This window comes from Stegastes partitus, unplaced genomic scaffold (genome assembly GCF_000690725.1).
Source record: "Stegastes partitus isolate 25-593 unplaced genomic scaffold, Stegastes_partitus-1.0.2 Scaffold122, whole genome shotgun sequence".
Classification (NCBI taxonomy): domain Eukaryota; kingdom Metazoa; phylum Chordata; class Actinopteri; family Pomacentridae; genus Stegastes; species Stegastes partitus.
Window position 1 is genome coordinate 606,093 of NW_007577853.1, and position 20,483 is coordinate 626,575.

Consider the following 20,483-nt stretch of genomic DNA (forward strand, 5'->3'; position numbering starts at 1 on the left):
TAAAAATATAGCACATACAGCCACCATTTTCCAGTATTGGCAACAACTGTAGGCGCATTGACACCCAGTGTTTAAATTTTATATAATATGAATAAATAAATAATCAAAAATATTCAACTTTCCTTTTTTTGTTATGATGTATGGATTTCTAACTGTGTGATATTGCACACAAGGTATTTTTGTGTTCCCAGTACCAGCCAGGGTTTTGCTGTTTCCTGAGATGTGCAGGACTTTATAGTGAAGTGAAAAGTGAGATCACAGTTGCTGAAAATGTAACAGGAGCATTTAGAGACTGGACCTGCTGTTATCACAGCTGTCCCGGAGATATTCCCGGGTCAGTTCACTTAGTTCAGAGCCTTCCTAATCATGAAAGAGTTTTTGAACCCACACAAGGAGAGGGAAAGGAGAAGATGATTAGGCAGAAGCCAACGAACAAGGAGAAGAAAGATTGGCCACAGCAGCAGTCTGGCAACAGTCCTCATATTGAACTACATCCCAGTCCATCTACTGGCTGACAAAACTCATGCCAGCAAGCAAGTCCAGAACTATTTCATGTCCACAGCCAATAGAGGCAGACACCCAATTGACATCAAAACCCCTGAGGACGTGCTGCTAAGAAGCTGTCCAATTCAGTGCTGGCTGGAGGACGCTGTGGAATCAGAGCTCGAAATTTTCTGATAATAACTTTAGGCTTGGCTGCTACATTCTGGCTTTCAGACAACAGTAGTAATGCCACCGAAATTACAAAATTGTAGATACGAGTGTTTGTTTTTGTGATTTGATATTTTTGTGTCGTGTTTGTTCTCAAACGTCCTACCAGTGTTATCCAGGAAGAACTTGAGGGAGCACTCAATGCTGCTGAAGAAGCCGTCTATGATCATGTCGTCAATGTAGTCCACGTAGGCCTTCCACTCCTCAGAGGACGGCTCGGCTCTGAACAGCGCCTCATTGCTCTAAGACATAAGAAAGCATGACACTTATACCGAATCACCATCTCTGCTGCAGCTGAAAATTACTGCTAAAAATGAATTTCAAAACTGACTTGATAATAGAATGATGAAACATGATTGTAACCTAACTCCAATCTGTCACACAACCACTAGTAAGGCACCTTCAGTAGGAAGTGGATCTTTTCTCCGGAGGACTTGATCAGTCCGTAAAACCTGGCCAGCCTCTCTGTCCTGTCCTCCAGACTGAGCAGCGCATCTTTTTTGCCCTCCTTCCTGTCGAAAATGGGGTTGGCCCAGGACCTCATGCAGCTCTGGATCTCCTCCACGTTGTCCTTGGTTCTCTGGAGTCGGCTCTCCAGGTCGCACACAGAGTCTCTCACCTCCTGGATATACTGCCAAACCCCTGAAAGAGGTGTGTGGTAGAGAAGTTAAGATAAAGCCAGTGTGGGTTGGAGTGTAGAATCAGCCAGAAAACATTCATTATCAGATATCTTACAAGGTCATCATCTTGTGTCTGACCACTTCAGTGCCCTAAGGCAGGGTAGTTTCATTTAATTAAACTTAAAACTGAACGTATCTGTGGTCTGGAAATGTCTGTAGTGAGGTGCATGTATAATTGGCACATGACTTTCACATGTGTTAGTTGTAAAGTTTTCATACTGTCTCAGCTACGGATGTCAATAATTACTGTTATATGCTCTTAATACTTTAACCAAAAAGTATCTGTATAGAGGATATTATAGGGGACATGCATGTCATAAAAAGTATGGTACATTAGCTGCAGCACCGGCTAGAGCCTCTACTAAATAATGAGATGGATGGCTGCAGCCTGTTTAACGCGGCAGCAGCCCAAAGAGGCAGTGGCTTGGACTACAGGCAGGAGCTTTCTGGCACAAAGAACCACGGGAATGTTAATGTTTTAAAACAGATTGTTAAACAAGTAGTTTTCTGATTGATATTTAATTTCTGCTGTGTTTGAACTTTGACTGTCATGGCTGGATTTCGGTGTTTGTGCAGCCAGGGGCATTGTGGGGGTTTACAGACCAAAGGCCCACCATGATCCTGTGTGCCAGTGTACTGAGGAGAGCTGGTGCTGTTTAAAAGGCAAAAGGTGCACAACGTAGTGTTTCTTTCTCTTTAATGCACTTTATATTAATCAGCTAAATTGTTATTATTCGTTCAGGAGTCAAGTCACTCCTTGACTAAGAACAACACTTGAACAGGTGCTGTTATAAGGCAATGAAAGCATTTCTTATTAACAAAGCATTCAAACGACACTTTTTACTGTCAGAATTTGACCCATTAGATTAGACAGGGTTGCTTTTTTTTATTATTTATTTAACAAAATTCAGGCACCAGGTGACAATTCAAAATATATTGGATGAAATGCACGTGCTGTAAATATTGAGATATTGATTTCTCCTGAAACCAAGGATAGTTCACGATTTTTTTTTCTTTAAAAAGCTACAAATTTGGATGTAGACAATCACTTTACTTGAATTACAAAAGACAGAAACGAGACTAAAAGTGTTTTATCTCTCATTGTGCTTCTAGGTTTGATGGAAGTAATAACAATTTAAGTGCACTAAAGGATTTTTTACTGTGCTTTTTTCCCTTTTTTTTGAGAACCAGTTCTCATTTACAATGACGACCTGGATGTGACTGTGTTTCTCATTCCCCCCATTCACACACACCAATGACAGCTTCCATGCAAGGTGCCTGCCTGCCATTGGGAGCAACTTCAGGTTCAGAGCCAAAGGACACTTTGACTGTGGAGGGGCCGAGGATCGAACTGACAACCTTGTGATTAGAGGACAACCGCTCTACCACCTGAGCCACAGCTCAAACACTGCAAGAAAGGAGTCTGCTCTGCCGGGCGAGAACCGTCACAGCACAGGACGAGTTTCTTGCAGACACTGTGCCGTTTTTAAAGCTTTGTTTCAGATTACTGATGCTCTGACACCAAACGCACCGCTCCAGCCATGCTTCGGCCACAGTCTTAGCGATCAATGCAATGCATAATTTTTGCCATTTTATCACATCTCAGGTTAAGAATCTACTTGTGGTGGTGGGAGGCACTGCCATATGCCCACAGAGACTCCTGCAGTTCAGAGAGAGAGAGCTGAAGCCACAATTAACAGATGTTTCCTAAACAGCTCCTGTGTAAACTGCTGGTTGATGCTACAGCTTACCAATATTCTATAAATGCCTCACATGCTACATTGAGGCTATGCACAGAGACACCACTCAGTTAATGCAGTGCAGCAGCTCAGAAAGGTGTGTAGCATAAAAATCAGTCTGAAAAGAGTGAAATAGGGTGTTCTAATGTCAGATTTACCTCTGCTGTAAATAAGTGATTTTATCTTTGAGGACGGGTCACCCAGAGACAAGCTGACAGACAAGCTGAATGTCAGGAGCAGCGGGGACCAATGGAAATGTTCAGTCACACACGACAGACTTTGATCGCATGTACAACAAAAATGGTTGCACACTGGAGTCATTATAGGTCTAGCAACATTGTGGAAGCAAATCTGTGGGATTAAATCACATTATCCCATTCAAACATGCAAGACATGTACATGCTTTATGCACTCCAATGCAGAAACTCAGTCCACATTCAGAGCACCCTGTGGGAGGAATATGTTACTCTCTCTGAATACTCATTGGATTTTCATAAAAACCCGTTGGTCAGTCAGTGACAGTATAGATCTCTCTAGACAGTATCCTTGGAGCAGCTAGCTCTATAGTCTGTAGCATTTATAGAAACTACTTGTTGTGTTGCACCAACTTTTGTGTTTCATGTGTTACAAAAGCTAACACCGAACCCCAACCCTACAGCTGAAGCTTGTGGATGCAATGCTAATACAAGTGAAGAATGTGTTATCAGCCCAAACATGAAATGAATGCTATGTTCTCCTGCTTGAGAAATTCCCCTCAGACATGTTTTTCACTGAATAAGCCTATGCTTGTCAGAGTCAGAGGATATAGAGATAAAATGGCCATCCTGTGCCCTTTTACCAAATAAATCCACAGCAGTCAGGAAGCGAGAGTGCACACACGCATGCATCCAACATAAAGCAGATAGGTGTGTAGCTAGTGTTTGTTCTGCAGAGGGACTCTGAGTTTGTCCCCACAGACAGCTGAGTGCATCGGCTTGTACCGTAAACACTCTTCTCATTTCTGCTACATTCCTCTGGGAATCCTGGAGTCGAGGAAACTAACAACGTGCCTGTCAGTTCTGCGTCAATCAAAGCTTATCAATGATTGAACACCTCTGCTATTCTTCTTTTATATGCTTTTCAGAATGCAAAGCCTCTCTGTTCATGTTACATCTCAAAGCAGCCTGCTCTGCCCTAGAAATGACAAGGATGGAGAGAAACGTTGAGGGGAGGAAGAAGGGAGGAACGTTTCTCTAATAATCTGTGAATATTGATACGAATAAATATCTGCATGGCCATCATATAGTCAAACATGTTCTGTTCTTCTGTTGCATATATCCGGCAACAGCAACAGTATTCTGGACAGATAGGTACGTACCAAAGCTATCTGATTGGACAAACAAAATGCTTTTAGTATTTTATCTACAGGACTTTAAACTCTGTCAACAGAATGATGAAAGATGCTCAGCTGGTCTCACATAGTGTCAGCACTGGAAAATGGTCTGCTGCACTTGTTTTGTTGTTCTGCTGTAGATGAAGAAATGCTCTGGTTTGTTCGTATTTCTTTCACAATCTTAGGCAGTACTAGGCTCAACAGCAATGGAGGAAGCGTTTTGGTGGAGCACTGACATACATAGAGGGGAGCACTGTCATTAAAATGGATCATTTGTCAGAAGAACCAGGCAGGCTTATCACACGTTTTAAATTATTTGCAAACCCTTTTTTTTGTTTCCCATAGCGAAGGAAATTTTGTAAACAGTAACACACAGGTAGATCAGGAGAAAGCCATTACAACGTGTACTAGAAATGGCTGCAAGTCTACATGTGATGAATCAGACTACAGCTTAGCTATGTTACCAGCTTTAAATACAGTTTTCCTTTTTTGTTTCCCCTAAAGCAACTTCTAAGATGTTAAAATCTTCTCATTCCTCACTGACTGACAGTATCAGCAGGGACTAGGTGTCCTGTGGTGTCTGCCACCGTGCTGTTGGAAACAGATCCTTTGGGTTGTGGGGCCTCCATTAATCATGAATTCTTGATCGGATTGGGATGCGGGGAGTTTGGAGGCCAGGTCGGGTTTTATGGTGTGGTGGATTGTTTGTGCTCTGCCTCAATGTTTAGGTAGGTGATACATGGCACCATCCCCTTGAATGGCAGGTCCAAAGGTTTCACAGCAGGACAATGGAGTGTAATGAAACAACCAGCATTGTTCACGTCACCTGTTAGTGCTTTTAATGTTGTGGCAGATCAGTGTGTGATGTTTACATGGCGAGAAATACGGAGCACGAATTCTTTCTCCTCTGATGAACGGTTTATAGTTTTATATTTGAACACACACTTATACCTGCCATCATATTTTGCTTCAAGTTGCTGCGGTCAGTGCAGTTTGTTAAGACTGAACACAACATTAAGGATTTTGTGGAGAAACTCAGTAATGTGCTGCTTTTCTAGGAAGCACAAATAAAAACCCACCCTGCAAACTTTCTGTATGTTGTGATTGCTGCTCTGTCAGTGAATCAAAGTACATAAATGCAGCCACGGAAGGGCATTAGTCTCTAACTCAGTAATGAAACAAGGCAAACCTTGCTGCTGTTGCCCTGTACCACAGTGTGAATAAAGTACAGTAAACACAGCCCGATCACGTACAAAACATCCGTCTGGTGCTGCAGCGGTAATATCAACACTGAACTAAAATGAAAACCTACATCATATATCCTGTTAACTCTCTCCATCAAAAAACCCTCAATAAGCCACAAAACACTCCAAAATATAGGATTTTAAATATATATACTTTTAAAAAAACATCTCAACAGTTTGCATGAGGACTATTTTTTAAGCACAGTAAAGTATGTGGATGATTTATTGTAACACTGTTTCTGAAGACATGTTGCCTTGGAGTTGTAATGCAATTTGTCAATGCTGTGAACACTACAAGTGAAATTCTATTAACCCTTCATTGTAGTAGAACAGAAAACATACTGTAAATCTCAACACCAGGATAACTAAGACCAGAACTATCTGCATGGATGAGCACCACTAGAGCATGTGAGGGGAGAACGTATAATGTGGGCGATCTGACAACAGAAAATGAGCTATTTAAATGTGTCATTTCTCAGCAGCTGTGTCTGCAACTTATCAGTTAGCATCCAGACCTTGGCTGTTCCAGTTTAGACTCTCCTCTGCCTTTCTGAGCTGAGCATCGATGTCCCTGAGCTGGCCCTGGACCAGAGGATGCTCCACGTCGAGCACAGAGTGCATCACCTGCAGTCAGACAATGGGGGAGACAAAAAAGACACAAATGTGATTTGAGCTTCAGCTCCCGCTGAGCACACACTCACAGAAATATCATTTTAATATCGCTGCCACTGAACGGCACACAGAAGCCTCAAGCGTCAAGACAGATTGTCGTCCTCATTAAAGTCACTATTTCACTATCGTTACATGTTGCCATGACTTAATTGGACTCAAACTTTTAGTTACCTGAAGCAGTGAATTGCTGTATTTTTATAACTGTAATAATCTCGTTGTGGTGGCTGTGATGTGTGTGGCTGAGTTAATTACATCAGTGATTGTTCGTATATTGTTTTATGATACATTATTGAAACTACCATTTTGCCCCTGTACTCAGTTCTCATTAAGACCAACAATAGAGAAGTGACAGTATCTGTGGCATATTTTAAGTACTAATTCTGTCATTTAAATCATTCAGTCAATAACTACACAATATTCATCTCCATTAGCATAATTGGAGGATCAAATTCAAATATGTCTGTTTGTTAGCAGTGTAAAGTGGCAGTAGTGGATGAACAGCACTTCTCTGTAGAGTGTGGCTGATTCACACAGTGATTCTGACATTTATGCAATAGTATCAGAAAAATACAGATGAACATAACCAAAAGTAGACATATTGCTAGCTTCAAATGGTTGTAACACCCCACAATCCTCGTTTTCCAACCCAGTTTTCTGGCCTCCCCATTCCTTCTCCATCTATCGTGCACCGCTGATATGAAAATCAATGCTAATTAAAGTTACTCGCTTCATCTGTGAGTGGTGAAAATGTTTCTCAGATATCTTAGATACAAAAGCAAATGTTGAGCTGTTTATTTGGGCATATCAAAGCAAAAAAAAGATCAGACAAGAGGGTAAAGAGATCGCAATAAAAACAACATGATCTTCTCAAAGCAAATGAAAATCTCTAACTTGCCAAAACCCAAAATGGAAATCACAGCCTCATATTAGCACTAAAATAGATATCAGGGTATTATCAAAATGATCTCCCTAAAGCTGATGGTGTTCGTAGGCTAATTTTCCTCCTTAGATTCTTTAATGTGTGGTTCCGCTGCTCAGCAAAACACTTTACGGAGCTCAGTTCAAAATGTCTGACTGGAGACACATGAAATAATGACCAGGGAGAAGCTCAGTGACGTGGTTTAAAAGGCAGCAAATGGTGTTTTCAGGAGTTGTGTCACATTTCAGTAGCAACTTTAGCAGATCAATAGACAGTGTGGTCTATGAGATAGCATCGCAATGAATGCTTATACGGCCAGGAGTGCACAGCTGGCAATAAAAATGCAAGCCCTAGTGCAAGTTGGACTAGTCCTATCAGACTCACACCTCAGAGGCTGCAGCAACATCTCGGGAGCACCATTTCACAATTCCTCACTCTGACATAAAACGGCTATGATGAGGATAATTACGCTTTAATATTCTACATGTCCACGGTTTTTCAACACAGGGAAAAAGTAGATGAATGGATAGAGGAGCGTGTCAGTATACCAATAATAAAAGAATACTGTCAGTGGGGCATTACTACAGAGCAGTTTGAATATAACGTCTTAATAGTTGATTTTGTAACTCGTATTGTTTCTTCTTGTCGTACTTGTATTGAGGAATAATCAAGCTCTCAGGTTTGGATCTATGTTTTCTTGAGCCCTGTTCCCTTTAGTCTGCATTTTGAAAAACTGGCTCCATTGAAAGAATGCTGAATTACTTCTTTGCAACGTAGATTCACAACTTTCACTGGATTACCTTGAAATGAGTTTTTCTAAGCAGATTTGTGGATGTATAGAGATAATGAACAATGGAGTCTCGGTCACTGAATGTGCATTATGTCTGTGTGTTCAGATTAGAACTCAGTTACAACCCAGTTAGGAGCTGCAGCTCTATGCTTACTACTAAATAGGCATAACTACAACAATTAATTTTTCATTTTTACAAATCCGCACATGCACACCTCACAGTTTAAAGCTATTCAACCTATTCGACACCAACCTTGTTGTATCGGCCCACGGTGAGCTCCAGGTTGGCCACATGCTGCCACAGCTGCCCCCTGGTGGTGTAGATCTGCACTGCAGCTTCAGGGATGGCTTCAGTCTGTCTGGCCTCCAGGTACTTCACCTCCCTAAGCACAGACGCCAGCTAGGAAGAGATCGAAAAGTACATTAGGAGCACTGCAAGATAATGCGCAGTCATACTTAAGCCAAATTAAGCTAAAAAATGTCAATTAAATTTGAAAAATATATGAATAGCACAAAGATGTTGATGATTGTGGTAGAAAGCAAAATTCAGATTAGTGAAGTTTGGGTTCACAACTCTTCATCACAGCATGATTAGATCAATATTACATCTTCTTGAATAACAAAATACTGGCCAGACTAATTAAGAAACTGAATGAAATAATACAACTTTATTTGAGAATTCATCCTGTTAATTGAGCTGCAGGCAGGTGAGAGATACTTACTGGGTGATATTTAATAAAACAGATTAGCTTGATGGATCACCAACCTAATAAATCACTCAGACCCTGCCCAGTGGTATTCTGAGCAAAAAGAGTACAAGCAGCGACACATCCAGCAGTCTGCCTCTGATCAGTTTTTCTAGCATGTGGGCTTAATGTAAAAACCTGCGGGTTGAAGTTGACTGAGATCAGCTGAGTAGCTGGGTCTCTGCTGATTAATGGCAAGCTGAGGTTGTACTGAGAACTCTCGCCCACAGTCTCTGTCCACGCCTCGTACAAGCCGGCCGAGTATCTGGAATACCAAAGCAGACAATCTGCGATCACAACCAGGGAAAATGTTATTATCACAGAAAAACAATTTGTACCTTTACAGGGAGAGTATAACATTGTTTCACATTTCCATTAAAAGGGCGGGGGTTTTATTTCACAAGGCCACAGGCGTGAAAACGGCTCACATCACGGAAATTAACATAAGCAACAAAACGAGCAGCTAAAAGGCATATGATTGAGCCATTTTCCCAATCCTCTGAGGTTGTAAACAGAATGAGAGGCGTGATTCGCTCGTCCATATCAAGCAGACAATAAGAGCAGAGGGAGCGGAGTGAAGGAGGGTTAGATGCAGGCATGGGGGGGGTAATATGAGGATAAACGCTGATTCATCTGTGAGAGGCTGGGAACAGACAATATGTCAGGGCTCTGTACAGCTATATCAATCTGTAAATAGCCACGATTATGATGAGAACTTCAGTGCGCACTGTGTGCTCCTTATTGGATTTCTGCTGTGAGCTTCATTTCCTGATAGTGGCACCACAGACGCAGAGGCAATCAAATGCCTTGGTCATGGCCATAAATCACGCTGCATTTTATCTGTGGGGGTAATGAGTGAGGATGCCCGTCCTGTTCCTGACTAGAATATGTATAATAATGGTGGCATTCATCGGAGGCAACGGTGATGATTATTACGGCATAACAAGGGCTCTAATTTCTGATGGGAGTAAATTGAGGGCACAGAACTGGTGCTGTTCATCATCCCATTATGCTGGTTGGGGGGACATAAAGTGAAGGCGTGATATTAAGCTCGTGAAGCATAAAGAATGAGCGTCTGTCTTAGCGTGTGTGATAGTATCAATGTACGTGGATCTCATTCATATACTTGTGGCCATGCTGCACACACACGCTCACACTTACTTGAAACCCCATAAATGTAAGGACTGGGACTGACTACATTAATTCCACCATGTTTGACTTTTCTCCAGCTGCACCGCATTGTGATCATTACTCTACACAGGGAGGAATATTCTTCACAGTGTCTAATAACAGACAAGCAGCAAAATCTGATCTGAAAGGAAAGAAGCTGTGGATCATTGTTATTTACTGTATGCTTAAAGAAGACTTTGATAGATAATCAAACATTTTTATAGCTATGGAGAACAAAGGTACATAGAACACAGGGGTAGAACATGGGGCTGTGGTGTTTGGATGTGTAAAAAGAGAACAAAGAACAGAAAAAATGAATACAGAAAGAATGTTTTTAGTCAATTTGTTGATGGTTGTCCTGTGTTTTTAGTTCTTTAGTTTTTTAATTAAAAAAAAGAAGTATAGCCATCAACTGACTAACTGAAACTAAGACTTCTAAAGAAAATGCTGTAGCTTCATAAAGCGGGATCATATGATTTTTCTACAAACATGAAACCAGAGAAACAAAACATTGCTACACATTGGTGACGAACATCAATCTTTACTCTTTATTTTATGTTAACAGTGAAAATACTGAATCATTTTAGCCTCATTTGAGTTTCCTGTTTTGGTTTTACTGTACAATTCAGTCTATGTGCTGCTTTTAACTCATTTTTGACCAAAAAACTGTAACAGACTAAATGTGTACAGTGCTTAGAAATACACGATATATAATTCACATTTTGCAGACAAGTTCACACTGTACAGACCTCAGACGGCAGGCTTTTAACTAGGATCAGCGATCACACCGCTCCTGCTTCATACTGGCTCGCTATGTTTTAGGACAGATTTTAGGATTTTGCTCATTAATTTTAAGGCCATATGTCAGCTATTCCTCCGACCTCTTCGTACCATACGCAGCAGTTTGCACTTTGACATCCTCGGGCAGAGGTCTCTTGTCTGTTCCAGGGCTCTGGCTGAAAACTACAGGGGACAGATAGTTCACAGTTTGGGCCTCAAGGCTCTGCAACAATCTGCCCAAGAAAATCAGGTCAGCATAGTCAGTGGCCTCTTTTAAAACATAAGTGAGCCTTTCCTGGTTTTACTGGGGTTTAACTGAGACGTCTTTACTTGCTTGTAACCTTTTCCAACACCAAATTGTGTTTGTAGCTGTCTCTAAAACCTGATGATTTTATGACCTGTCTGTTTCATTTGCTGCCATGTGAAGGGCTTTGTAACTTAGATTTTGAAAAGCACTCTAAAAGTAAACACTATGACTTATAGCTTATACAAAGACTTTGAAAATAACAGCTAGCTGTAAGGCAAGTTAAACATCCAAAGTTACTAAGCTAAAACACCAAATAGTTTCCTTTCCAGAGTTGATAGAGACAGTATGTTGGACATTCATTCATTTCATTTTGCATTTAGAACAATAATAAATGTTGATGGCATTCTACATCTGCTAAAACTGTTTGTTAACTAACTTTGTCTGTCACGTGTTACCATACATTCAGGTTACAGAGCTAAACATTGGTTTTTCTAAAAGTGAATCAAATGGCAGCAGGCTTTTCAAAAACAATTACTGTTGTTCTGAAGTGTGAGGATCATAAACCCACAGTGGAGAGGAAGGGTGCGAGGACGGAGGCTGTCAGAGTTCAAAAACAGGTGATTTATCGCCACCATCATGCTCACATAAAACTGCAAAAAGTGTACAAATAATTAAACAGTCAACTTTGCTTGAATGAACAGAACTCGGCTGAATACACATCTAAAGGCGCTGTAAGCCCACACAGGTGTTTTCAGTTATTCTGGCTGATTAGACCTCACTTACTCACTCCACCTGCAACTCCCTAAATCGCTCCCTATTTACTATTATAGTGCATTAGACACTCTTTTGCCAGCTTATTGCAAATGAATGCAGTCTAGCACAGCAGTCCTGAAGATTGTTATGTTCAGTGTTTGTTCAGACTGTTTAAGAGAGGTGTAGATTCATCTGTATGTAATTTTAAAGAATGCTGTTAAACTGTTTTAACATCAGAGCAGTTTTCTGTTAAGGAGTGGACAAAAGAATAAACACAAACAACTTCAGCATTCAGCTGTATGAGTTTTAGCTGCATTGACTGGCACGGCAAAAAGAGGCAAGAGGCGTTCCCAGTGTGTGACTTTTCTCATCCTTGTGTGATTTTCTTTGAAAGTATAGCAATAGAAAATCTTTCTTTGACTCTCATGACGCTCAGCTTGATTCCATACAAACAACATTTCCTTCCCAATGGGATACTCTATCTTGCGGGGTTCTGATGTTAGATGTGGTCTACAAGGCCATTTCTCACTTGGCATCAGTGAGCAGCGACAGAGCATATGGGATTATGGGAGTCCTGTGAAATAATCTGCAGAGCAGCACCGCAGTAATGAGAACATAAATCACGCCCAGAGCTGCATGTCTACATGCTATTCCACAAGGGGCTGCTTCATAAATGTTATAAACTCAACTAACAAAATCAGAAATGTTCCGTTTAAAAGCAGCTCTGGCGTGAAGTTAAAGGGGGGAAAAAAAATGTAAAAGACAGCTAATAACTGATTCATGTTGTTGGTTCTCTCATATTTACAGTCCAATAAAGTGGTGTCCTTTTACATCACTGTCTATTCTGTTTAATCTTTCTTTCTGTTCTTTTATTCAGTAATACATACATCTAAGCATGATGACATACGGTGTAATACACTGAGATAACATCCGCACACACCTGTCCAACAGTTGCATCATCTCCTCATACTTCTGGATGACCCTGGCTCCTTCTGCAGACTCCAGACACCTGCAGAGAAGATGAAATTTTACAATCCGTGCAAAGGTTATGTTCAATATCTTTCCACTGGCCGATATTCCGAAGCATACTTTCTTATGAGGCTGTTAAAGCAGCTCACAGGCTGATTAATTCACACTAAGACCACTGGAAATGCATGACCACATCAAATTTCATGTTTTATACTTTATTGGAGGCAAAAGAGGAGACTTACGGATAGGAGAGGTGTCTGAATTTGGAGAACGATGCCTGGATGCGCTGCTGTAGCTCCTGAGCCCATCTCAGCCCCCCGGCTACTGCTGGCATATTCTTATTCACTGGTGGCGAGCCTGAGGAGGTCAAATATCATTACACAGGACAATGCAGTGCATTAGGTACACACCTGTTCAACTGCTTGTTAACGCAAATATCTAATCAGCCATAATGTGGCAGCAACTCAACAGATGATATGATAAGCCGAGCATCAGAACGGGGAAGACTTGAAGGTTTGGTCTGACTATTTCAGAAACTGCTGATCTACTGGGACTTTCATGCAAAACCATCTCTAGGGTTTACAGAGAATGCTGTGAAAAAGACAAAATATCCAGTGAGCGGCAGTTCTCTGGAAGAAAATGCCTTGTTCATGCCAGAGGTCAGAGGTTAAAGGCCAGACTGGTTCGAGATGATAGAAAGGCAACAGTATCTCAAATAAGCACTCGATACAACCAGAAGAAACTAATGTGAGATTAAATAATGTGTTAGTCGCTGAAAGGTTAATAAATACTTTTCTGTCATATTAAGTTTTATTATCAGGAGATTGTTGTTGTTTCAGTCTCACAGCAGGATATTTGCAGTCACTGTGTACATGGATGTGACCAATACCTACATATAGAACATAACCGAATCACTAAAGTAACATGAGGTTTGGTGGTTAGTGGCAAGAAGTAACCGAGTAACAATGAAAAAATATTTTAAGGTGTTTATGAAATCCGAAATAAATTATTGTTTTAATATTTGGATAGTCTGATATTGCTGCTATTAGTTCAGATTTTATGTTTTTTATTAGTCCAAGTCTTATGTTTGTCACAAATATTGTGCACATAAACAGTGACAGAACTGCAGACATTGGGGGAAAACTGCAGCTTTCCAAAAACCCTGATTTTTACACAAATCCTGTTAAACATTTGTTTTAAGTCAGACTGAAAGGAAACACAGCCCAGCAACGAGGCTCAGGTGTCTGTCTGTGTTGATGTCATGTGGTGAAGCTATAAATACAGGAGACCAGAGGAAGACAGTCATTCCCACAATCTCACAACTGCTATCTGCAGTGTATCTCCAGATAAGGTACTCGATAAACAACAGTCAGCAACAGAAGACAGCAAACCTCTTTGTTAACAACAGTCTACTACAGGAAGGCAAGAACCTCTACACAGGTCCATCTTTAGTTTGACTGATTGGTTTTTAGGTGCTAAATACTGATTGAGTTGATCATGTGTAGAGTCTAGAGTCATAGGTAACTTTAGTTTTAGAACTAAAAATTCTTTAAAAAGGTGGGGTCAAGACAAGCATTGCATCCTTCACGTCAATCTGTGCAGCCATGTTTGAAGTGCCACAACTTGAGAAATAACGCAGCTCCTGAAATTCTGCAAGCTCACTGATATGTACAAATGGTCACACGATGCAGGCTGCAGTAGATGTTGATGGTAGATGCTGCTAGATGGCTGTAGTGCTCTCAGAAAAGGCAAAAACTACTTTGAAAAAGCTGAAATAGGGCATTCTGATGTCAGATCTGTCCAAGATGAAACCGAGCACGCTGTTCTCTTGAAGTGGAGAAAACAGCACATGTAGGTGCGCTCAGCTCGTATAAAGTGGAACACACCTACACTAAATGTAAATACAGCAATCGTTTTTATATAATGGTGGGAAGCAAAAATCATAATTGTGAAAAATATTTATTGAATGTTGCAGCCTTACCACTGCATCAGTCACTGTAATTTAATGTATTGCATTTTTCCTTCACCGGTTCAGTCGGTATCCCCTCGCCTGCACCTGCTCTCTGATCATCAGGATGTGTCTTAGTTGGGGTGAGTTTTAAATAATCATCTACAGACCGCTTTATCGCTTTAACACAGAACAGCTCAATACTTGTTTTATGCATCAGGCAGGGACAGACTGACAGAGCCACGGAAGAAACAAAAGTAGTACTTTCCACCACTGTGGCTAACACAGTCGCTACCCATGCCGGTTAGAGCGACACCAAAACAGCTTCATGATCATCATTCATTCACTCATATGCAACCACTTGAAATGTGAACTGGCACACTTTGAAAAGAAGGTTGCATATGCGACCTTTGCAGTCTGGAGCCCTGTGCAGCTGCTTTACTACAATACAGAATATGGCATTATGCTGAATTAGTTCAAATGTTACCTACAAAGTCTACACATTATTTAGAGGACTTTAAAGTTAGCTGATTAAAGCTCTTGTCAGGAAGAAGCTGGGAGGAGCAACGCTGGGAATTAAGTGATGCCAATGAAGTCGTAATAAAAATGATAAGAGGGTGAGTCCCCCCGCCCTGATGGGTGCAACGAAACTAGCAACTAGATGTCAATTAAGTCCGTTCTGTACACACCCACGCAGCGCTCTGAAGAGGTCTAATTGCGGAGGCAACACAGCTGAAAACAACTCTGTGGGTGGACGATGGGTGTGTGGGGGTTTTAAGGGTTTTGAAGTCAGCAAAATTCCAATCTCACTCTTTTTAATTAATAAGTTTTGAAATCAAGATCATTCCAAGTTTAATCCCTTCAACAACTTTCACAGTGTCCTTGAGGCATTCTAATAGATCTCACTGTTCACTGATCTCAAACATTTTACCCCCACAAGTATTCTTTGGGACATTTTTCGACAGAGAACTGAAGGGAAGAGGTCTTCTTCTGACTCAAATTTAAAGGGCTGCTTCACTTTAACGACAAACACAAACATATAGACCTATAGTACTATCCAACCAAACCTTATGCATCCACCAAAATATGACTGAGGTGAAAGGAATTTGGTTTGTGGTTAAAAAATAGCATTTAAGACATTTTAACAGGGAAGACCTCACTGTTAAACTATTTCTTTCGGAACTACTTTGAGGGCACTATACAGTAGATATAGAATGACAGACAGTAAATATGGTGCACTTTATAGTAAACAGAGAGAGACTTGAGAGCTGACCTCGTCTTTCTGTAGGTTATTCAAAGCAACAAGGGCATTTTTTTCCACAGTCATGTTGCTTCAAGTTTTAAGAAAAATAACTCCTAAGCAGTGTGTGAAACACTTGGGGTCTTGGTCCTTGAGTAAAACCTCAAAACATTTTAATATTTTAGGGTCATTTTTACAATAAGGTTGATGTTTATGTAGCTTTCTAAATGTTCGTGTTTTTTAAATAACAAAGCAGAACTAGAAGGTGCACTCCTCCACCAAATGACCTATTTCCCACTTTTAAAGAAAGAGATTGAGTTCTTCCTTTGCCAGTGTTGCACCTGCCCTGCAAGTTTCAACAAACACACAAACAGTTCTGCTCTCAATCAAAGTATTTATAACATTTGGAGGTATTTTATTGTATTTGAGTTAGAACGAAACATACAGGGTCTCCAAAGTGGCACACTAATTCACAAGTTCAAAGGAAATGATATTAAACTTGTTAGCTAACACAGGTGCTATGGTCGCCTAAATGCAATGTGAGTTTAATGTAACATCAGAGTGGAAACAAAGCATACTCTTGGTTTCAACACTAAAACGTGAAAAGGCAGCAAGGAAACAGCTAAAGACAATCATGCTGGTGTCTTAGCTCCCCGCCTGGATAAAATATCAACGCCACTCCAACGGGAATGCCCCCCAGCTTGAAGCGCTTTGATTGGTAAGATGCAGGCAGGTGCAGCTAAAGGTGGTGACCTGCCCACAGCCTGCATATACAAGATGGACGTATCAACCATGATGTCACTCCCAGTCTCAATTTCAATATTTGGTTCCATTTTTGTTTTTGAAATCAGGCATAATGAGTGAGGGGTTATCTTACTGAGAATGTGAGGACCTCAGGTACGACAATACGGTAGCAATCTGGCTATAAAAAGGTAGCCCTTTCCTAAAACATACCCTGCTTTGTCACCTGTTTTACTCTGAATGGGGCCATAATTTATAAAATAAACACCACACTGTATGCAAAAAGCTTTGAAGGGACTGACTGAGACGATAAACTCATTAAGAAAATGTGAGACGAAGGGTAATTTTCTCAGACTGTTATACAATCAGACCTCTTTGTACAACAAGAGGAGTCGCCCCCTGCTGGCAGTGAGAAAGAATATATGTTGCTTTGTTTTTTATTTATTTTAAAATATATTTTGGCCTTTTAAGATAGGACAGAAAGAGAGAGACCGGAAAGTGGGGGGAGAAGAGTGGGGGAAGGACCAGCAGCAAAGGACCATGAGCAGGACTCAAACCCATGGCTGCTGTGTCAGGGACTATAGCCTCTATACATCAACCAGGTGAGCTATAGAGACGGCCAAAGAATAAATGTTTAAGGCAGTTCCATGTAGGCTTCGCTTTTCAGACCTGGAGGCTACATCCATCTTTAATGTACAATCAATACACCTGTCAAGGGTTGGACACAAAAAAGAATGAAACAAAGAAAGATGCGCAATATTTGGCTCTACGTCAGCAGAGGAATGCCGCAAAAGGCTTTTTGTCCACAGGGCAACTAAAAGTTTGCTGCCTTCTGAGAAGAACTCAGGGGTACACCTAACAAAATAATTGATAAATGAAGATGTTTGTGCACCAGATGCGCACGTGCAAACATGCTAAATCTAGCACAACAGGACAGCGTAAGTTCTGAGTCTATGGATTTGCGTGGGACATCTATTGATGAGTTTCCTCTCATGCTTTTTGTGACCACCTGGATTAAAGCTAGCAATTACTTTTTAGCCTTACAGTATCCTGGACAGATACAAGATCAGTCAACTGAACCAAGGATCCTTACTTTCTCACAGTAAGATATTGTGTATTAGCGGTCTTGGTTTATCAAATCTCTGCGTCTGTCTGACAGCTGGCCCAAATGACTAATTATAATGCAAGTTACAGAACAGAGAAAATACCATTTTAAAACACATGTACAGCAATAATAAAATCCACCGGTTTAGAATATTATTTTCAATGGGACAGATGTGCCTACTTGCGCTATGAAACCAAAAATGTGGTATCAACCTAAATTTCTGCAATGTGTAAACATATGGTAACAAGTTAAAACATTTGATCTCCGTGCTGCTTCTCTGTATATTTAAAAAGTAAAAAAATGTGAACTAACACACATACAAAATCAAAATGCTTAATGTATCTCAGAGTTTTTTTCTTAAGAGCTTAAACAATCCTTATCGCACAGAGCAAAAAAGTAAATAGACCAAACAGAAGCCACCAGTCCTGGTTTATGCATCGTTACTTGAATCCAGTGGCTGATGGATGCCTACTCTGTGGAGAAAGCACCACCCACAGCACCAGGACCCCCGACTGTAACATGGTGTTTTACAAACTGAGGGAAAGTATTATGTAATACAGGCATTGTCATGAATCTTACCGAGCTCCTCAGTAGCCTGGATGTGTTTGTTGTAAAGGAGTTTACAGTAATCCAGGTCTTTGTCAAACGTCGACAAAAGCAAAGGGTATCTGTCCAGAGCATCTGCAGCCACTAACGGGCGCTCCAGCAGGCTGCCAAACATATCCAGAACCTGCAGATATCAGATGGGTGAAAGGGCTTTAAACTGGTGAGTGAGTGTGTGTACGTGTGTGAGAAAGAGGTTCTACGCTCCCAGACCTTGAAGGCGTTCTCTAGTCCGGAGGCGTCATCAAAGGCCCGACAGAAGACGGCTCCTAGTCGTCGCTCAGTGTCATCCACCTTCAGTTTGAACTCCTTCACATCTTTTTCAAACTCCTGCAGGGCAGAAAGCTCAGCTAGAATGACAACCACAACACCACACAGCAGTGCAAGCTAACGCTAAGCCAGCACAGTATATTCCTTTTCACATCTCACTGACTCAAAGCCATTCAACAGGGAACACTGACTGTTTCTTACAAGTAAAGTAAATTGCTTTTCTAGCTATAACTCAGCTGTTTAAGCAGCTGGATGGCATTGAAAAACAAAAAGTCTGTTTTGGTGGAAAAACAATTTACTCCTCAAACAGTGAAGTGGCCAGTGCTGCAATGGTGTTGGCCATGCAGAGAGGTATTCAGGGATAAAAACTGCACTGGACTTGTAGCCTCTCATATTTCATAAAACCCTTGTGAAAATGAGCTGCCCTCAAAGTTGAATGCTAAAGCAGCGATATAGTAGTCTATTTTTCCCAGCAGGCAAGTGAGCGAACCTCCCATCCACCCTGTGATCCTAATAATCCGTACCATGTTGTTGACATCCAAGCAGTCATAAGGCTTCTCTGTGAAGAATTTATAACTGTCCACAAACTCTTGATGGAGCACCTGGACCTGGTGGCTAAGGGCTCGCCCTCTGACACCTCCAATCTCTAATTTCTCAAGCTTCAACAGGTCCACAGCTGTTAAAAGGATGTCCTGCAGGGAAACAGAAAAGGAAGACAGTGCGCTATCAAGGTAAACTGCTGCATTACTGAAAGGAAAGGTCTGATTTTACGTAAGCCAAGTTCCAGTTAATTGTCATACAAAGAATGCTGGCATTTCTTTAGGGGTTTAGGAGACATTTTGGTTCATGAAAAGTATTTTGATGCTCACCTTAATGGTACTGACTCTATTAATAAATCGGTCAAGTCCACAGAAAATCAAGCATGTGTGAAAGTCCCAAGGCCTAACCAAGCTGCCGTTCTTCTGGTACTGTGTCAGATTGGCTCTACGGTCCTCGTAGGTGCTTCTGAAGAGCTGCAGGACCTCCAGGCTTGTCTGCACCTTCAGGAGACACTCGGGCAGCTCTCCCCTCAGAACCTCCTCTGGAACTAGATACGTCCGGGCCTGGTGTTGGAAGGAAGTGACAAGTCAGTTTGGAATATGTGGGCTTACAATACATGTGTGCTACAGTGTCAACTAATTAGATTTCAGTTTTGGTAATATTGTCCACGCAGTGACATGAGTTTTTAATATAAACTGTATATGAAAGATGGACATACCTACTGTAGAAGAGCAGGACAGTACATACGCCCATAGTGGCAACCTGCCAATCACAAGGCAGCCCCGCCCTAAAGCATACCTGCTTTATCATCTATTTTATTCTAAATAGGACCATCATTTAAAAAATGACCCAGCTGGAAACAGCCATATTTCAAAGTCAAGGCTTCAAAAGGACAGTCCACTAACCAATGGGTGATGTCATCATCACTACTAATCTGTAGCCATTACACACAAACAATCTCTACCACTACTCTATTACTACTCTAGTCCTGCTTTAATCTCAATGCGAAGCCAGAAAGGGCTGCTCCTTTATTTCCATGCCTTCTACATTGTTCATTGCCTGGCAAGCTGTGGCACCAATCATAAAGTGAACCATCTTCAGCTTTAAACAGCGTTGGCAAACACAATCCAACACCAGAAGGCAGTGGAGGGAACCCCTCGCTCCCTGAAAGTGCATGTGCTTTCGGGTTCTCCAGTTGCTGTCCACATCTGTTTATGAACAACACTGTTTAGCAATACCCCAAT

At 41.2% G+C, this 20,483-nt stretch overlaps 1 protein-coding gene across 1 annotated transcript in view; it reads right to left on the reverse strand.

Moving 5' to 3' along the window:
• Nucleotides 1–20,483, reverse strand: part of dnah9 (dynein, axonemal, heavy chain 9) — a 190,233-nt gene that overhangs the window by 161,288 nt on the left and 8,462 nt on the right. Inside the window, exons 6-16 of the mRNA XM_008278388.1 lie at nt 19,569–19,802; nt 19,224–19,391; nt 18,643–18,759; nt 18,406–18,556; nt 13,035–13,149; nt 12,764–12,832; nt 9,012–9,138; nt 8,381–8,527; nt 6,262–6,370; nt 1,112–1,353; nt 818–953 (exon numbers count right to left, since the gene is read on the reverse strand). Coding sequence (XP_008276610.1) covers nt 818–953; nt 1,112–1,353; nt 6,262–6,370; nt 8,381–8,527; nt 9,012–9,138; nt 12,764–12,832; nt 13,035–13,149; nt 18,406–18,556; nt 18,643–18,759; nt 19,224–19,391; nt 19,569–19,802 — 1,615 coding nt within the window. The remainder of the gene's footprint in view (nt 1–817; nt 954–1,111; nt 1,354–6,261; nt 6,371–8,380; nt 8,528–9,011; nt 9,139–12,763; nt 12,833–13,034; nt 13,150–18,405; nt 18,557–18,642; nt 18,760–19,223; nt 19,392–19,568; nt 19,803–20,483) is intronic.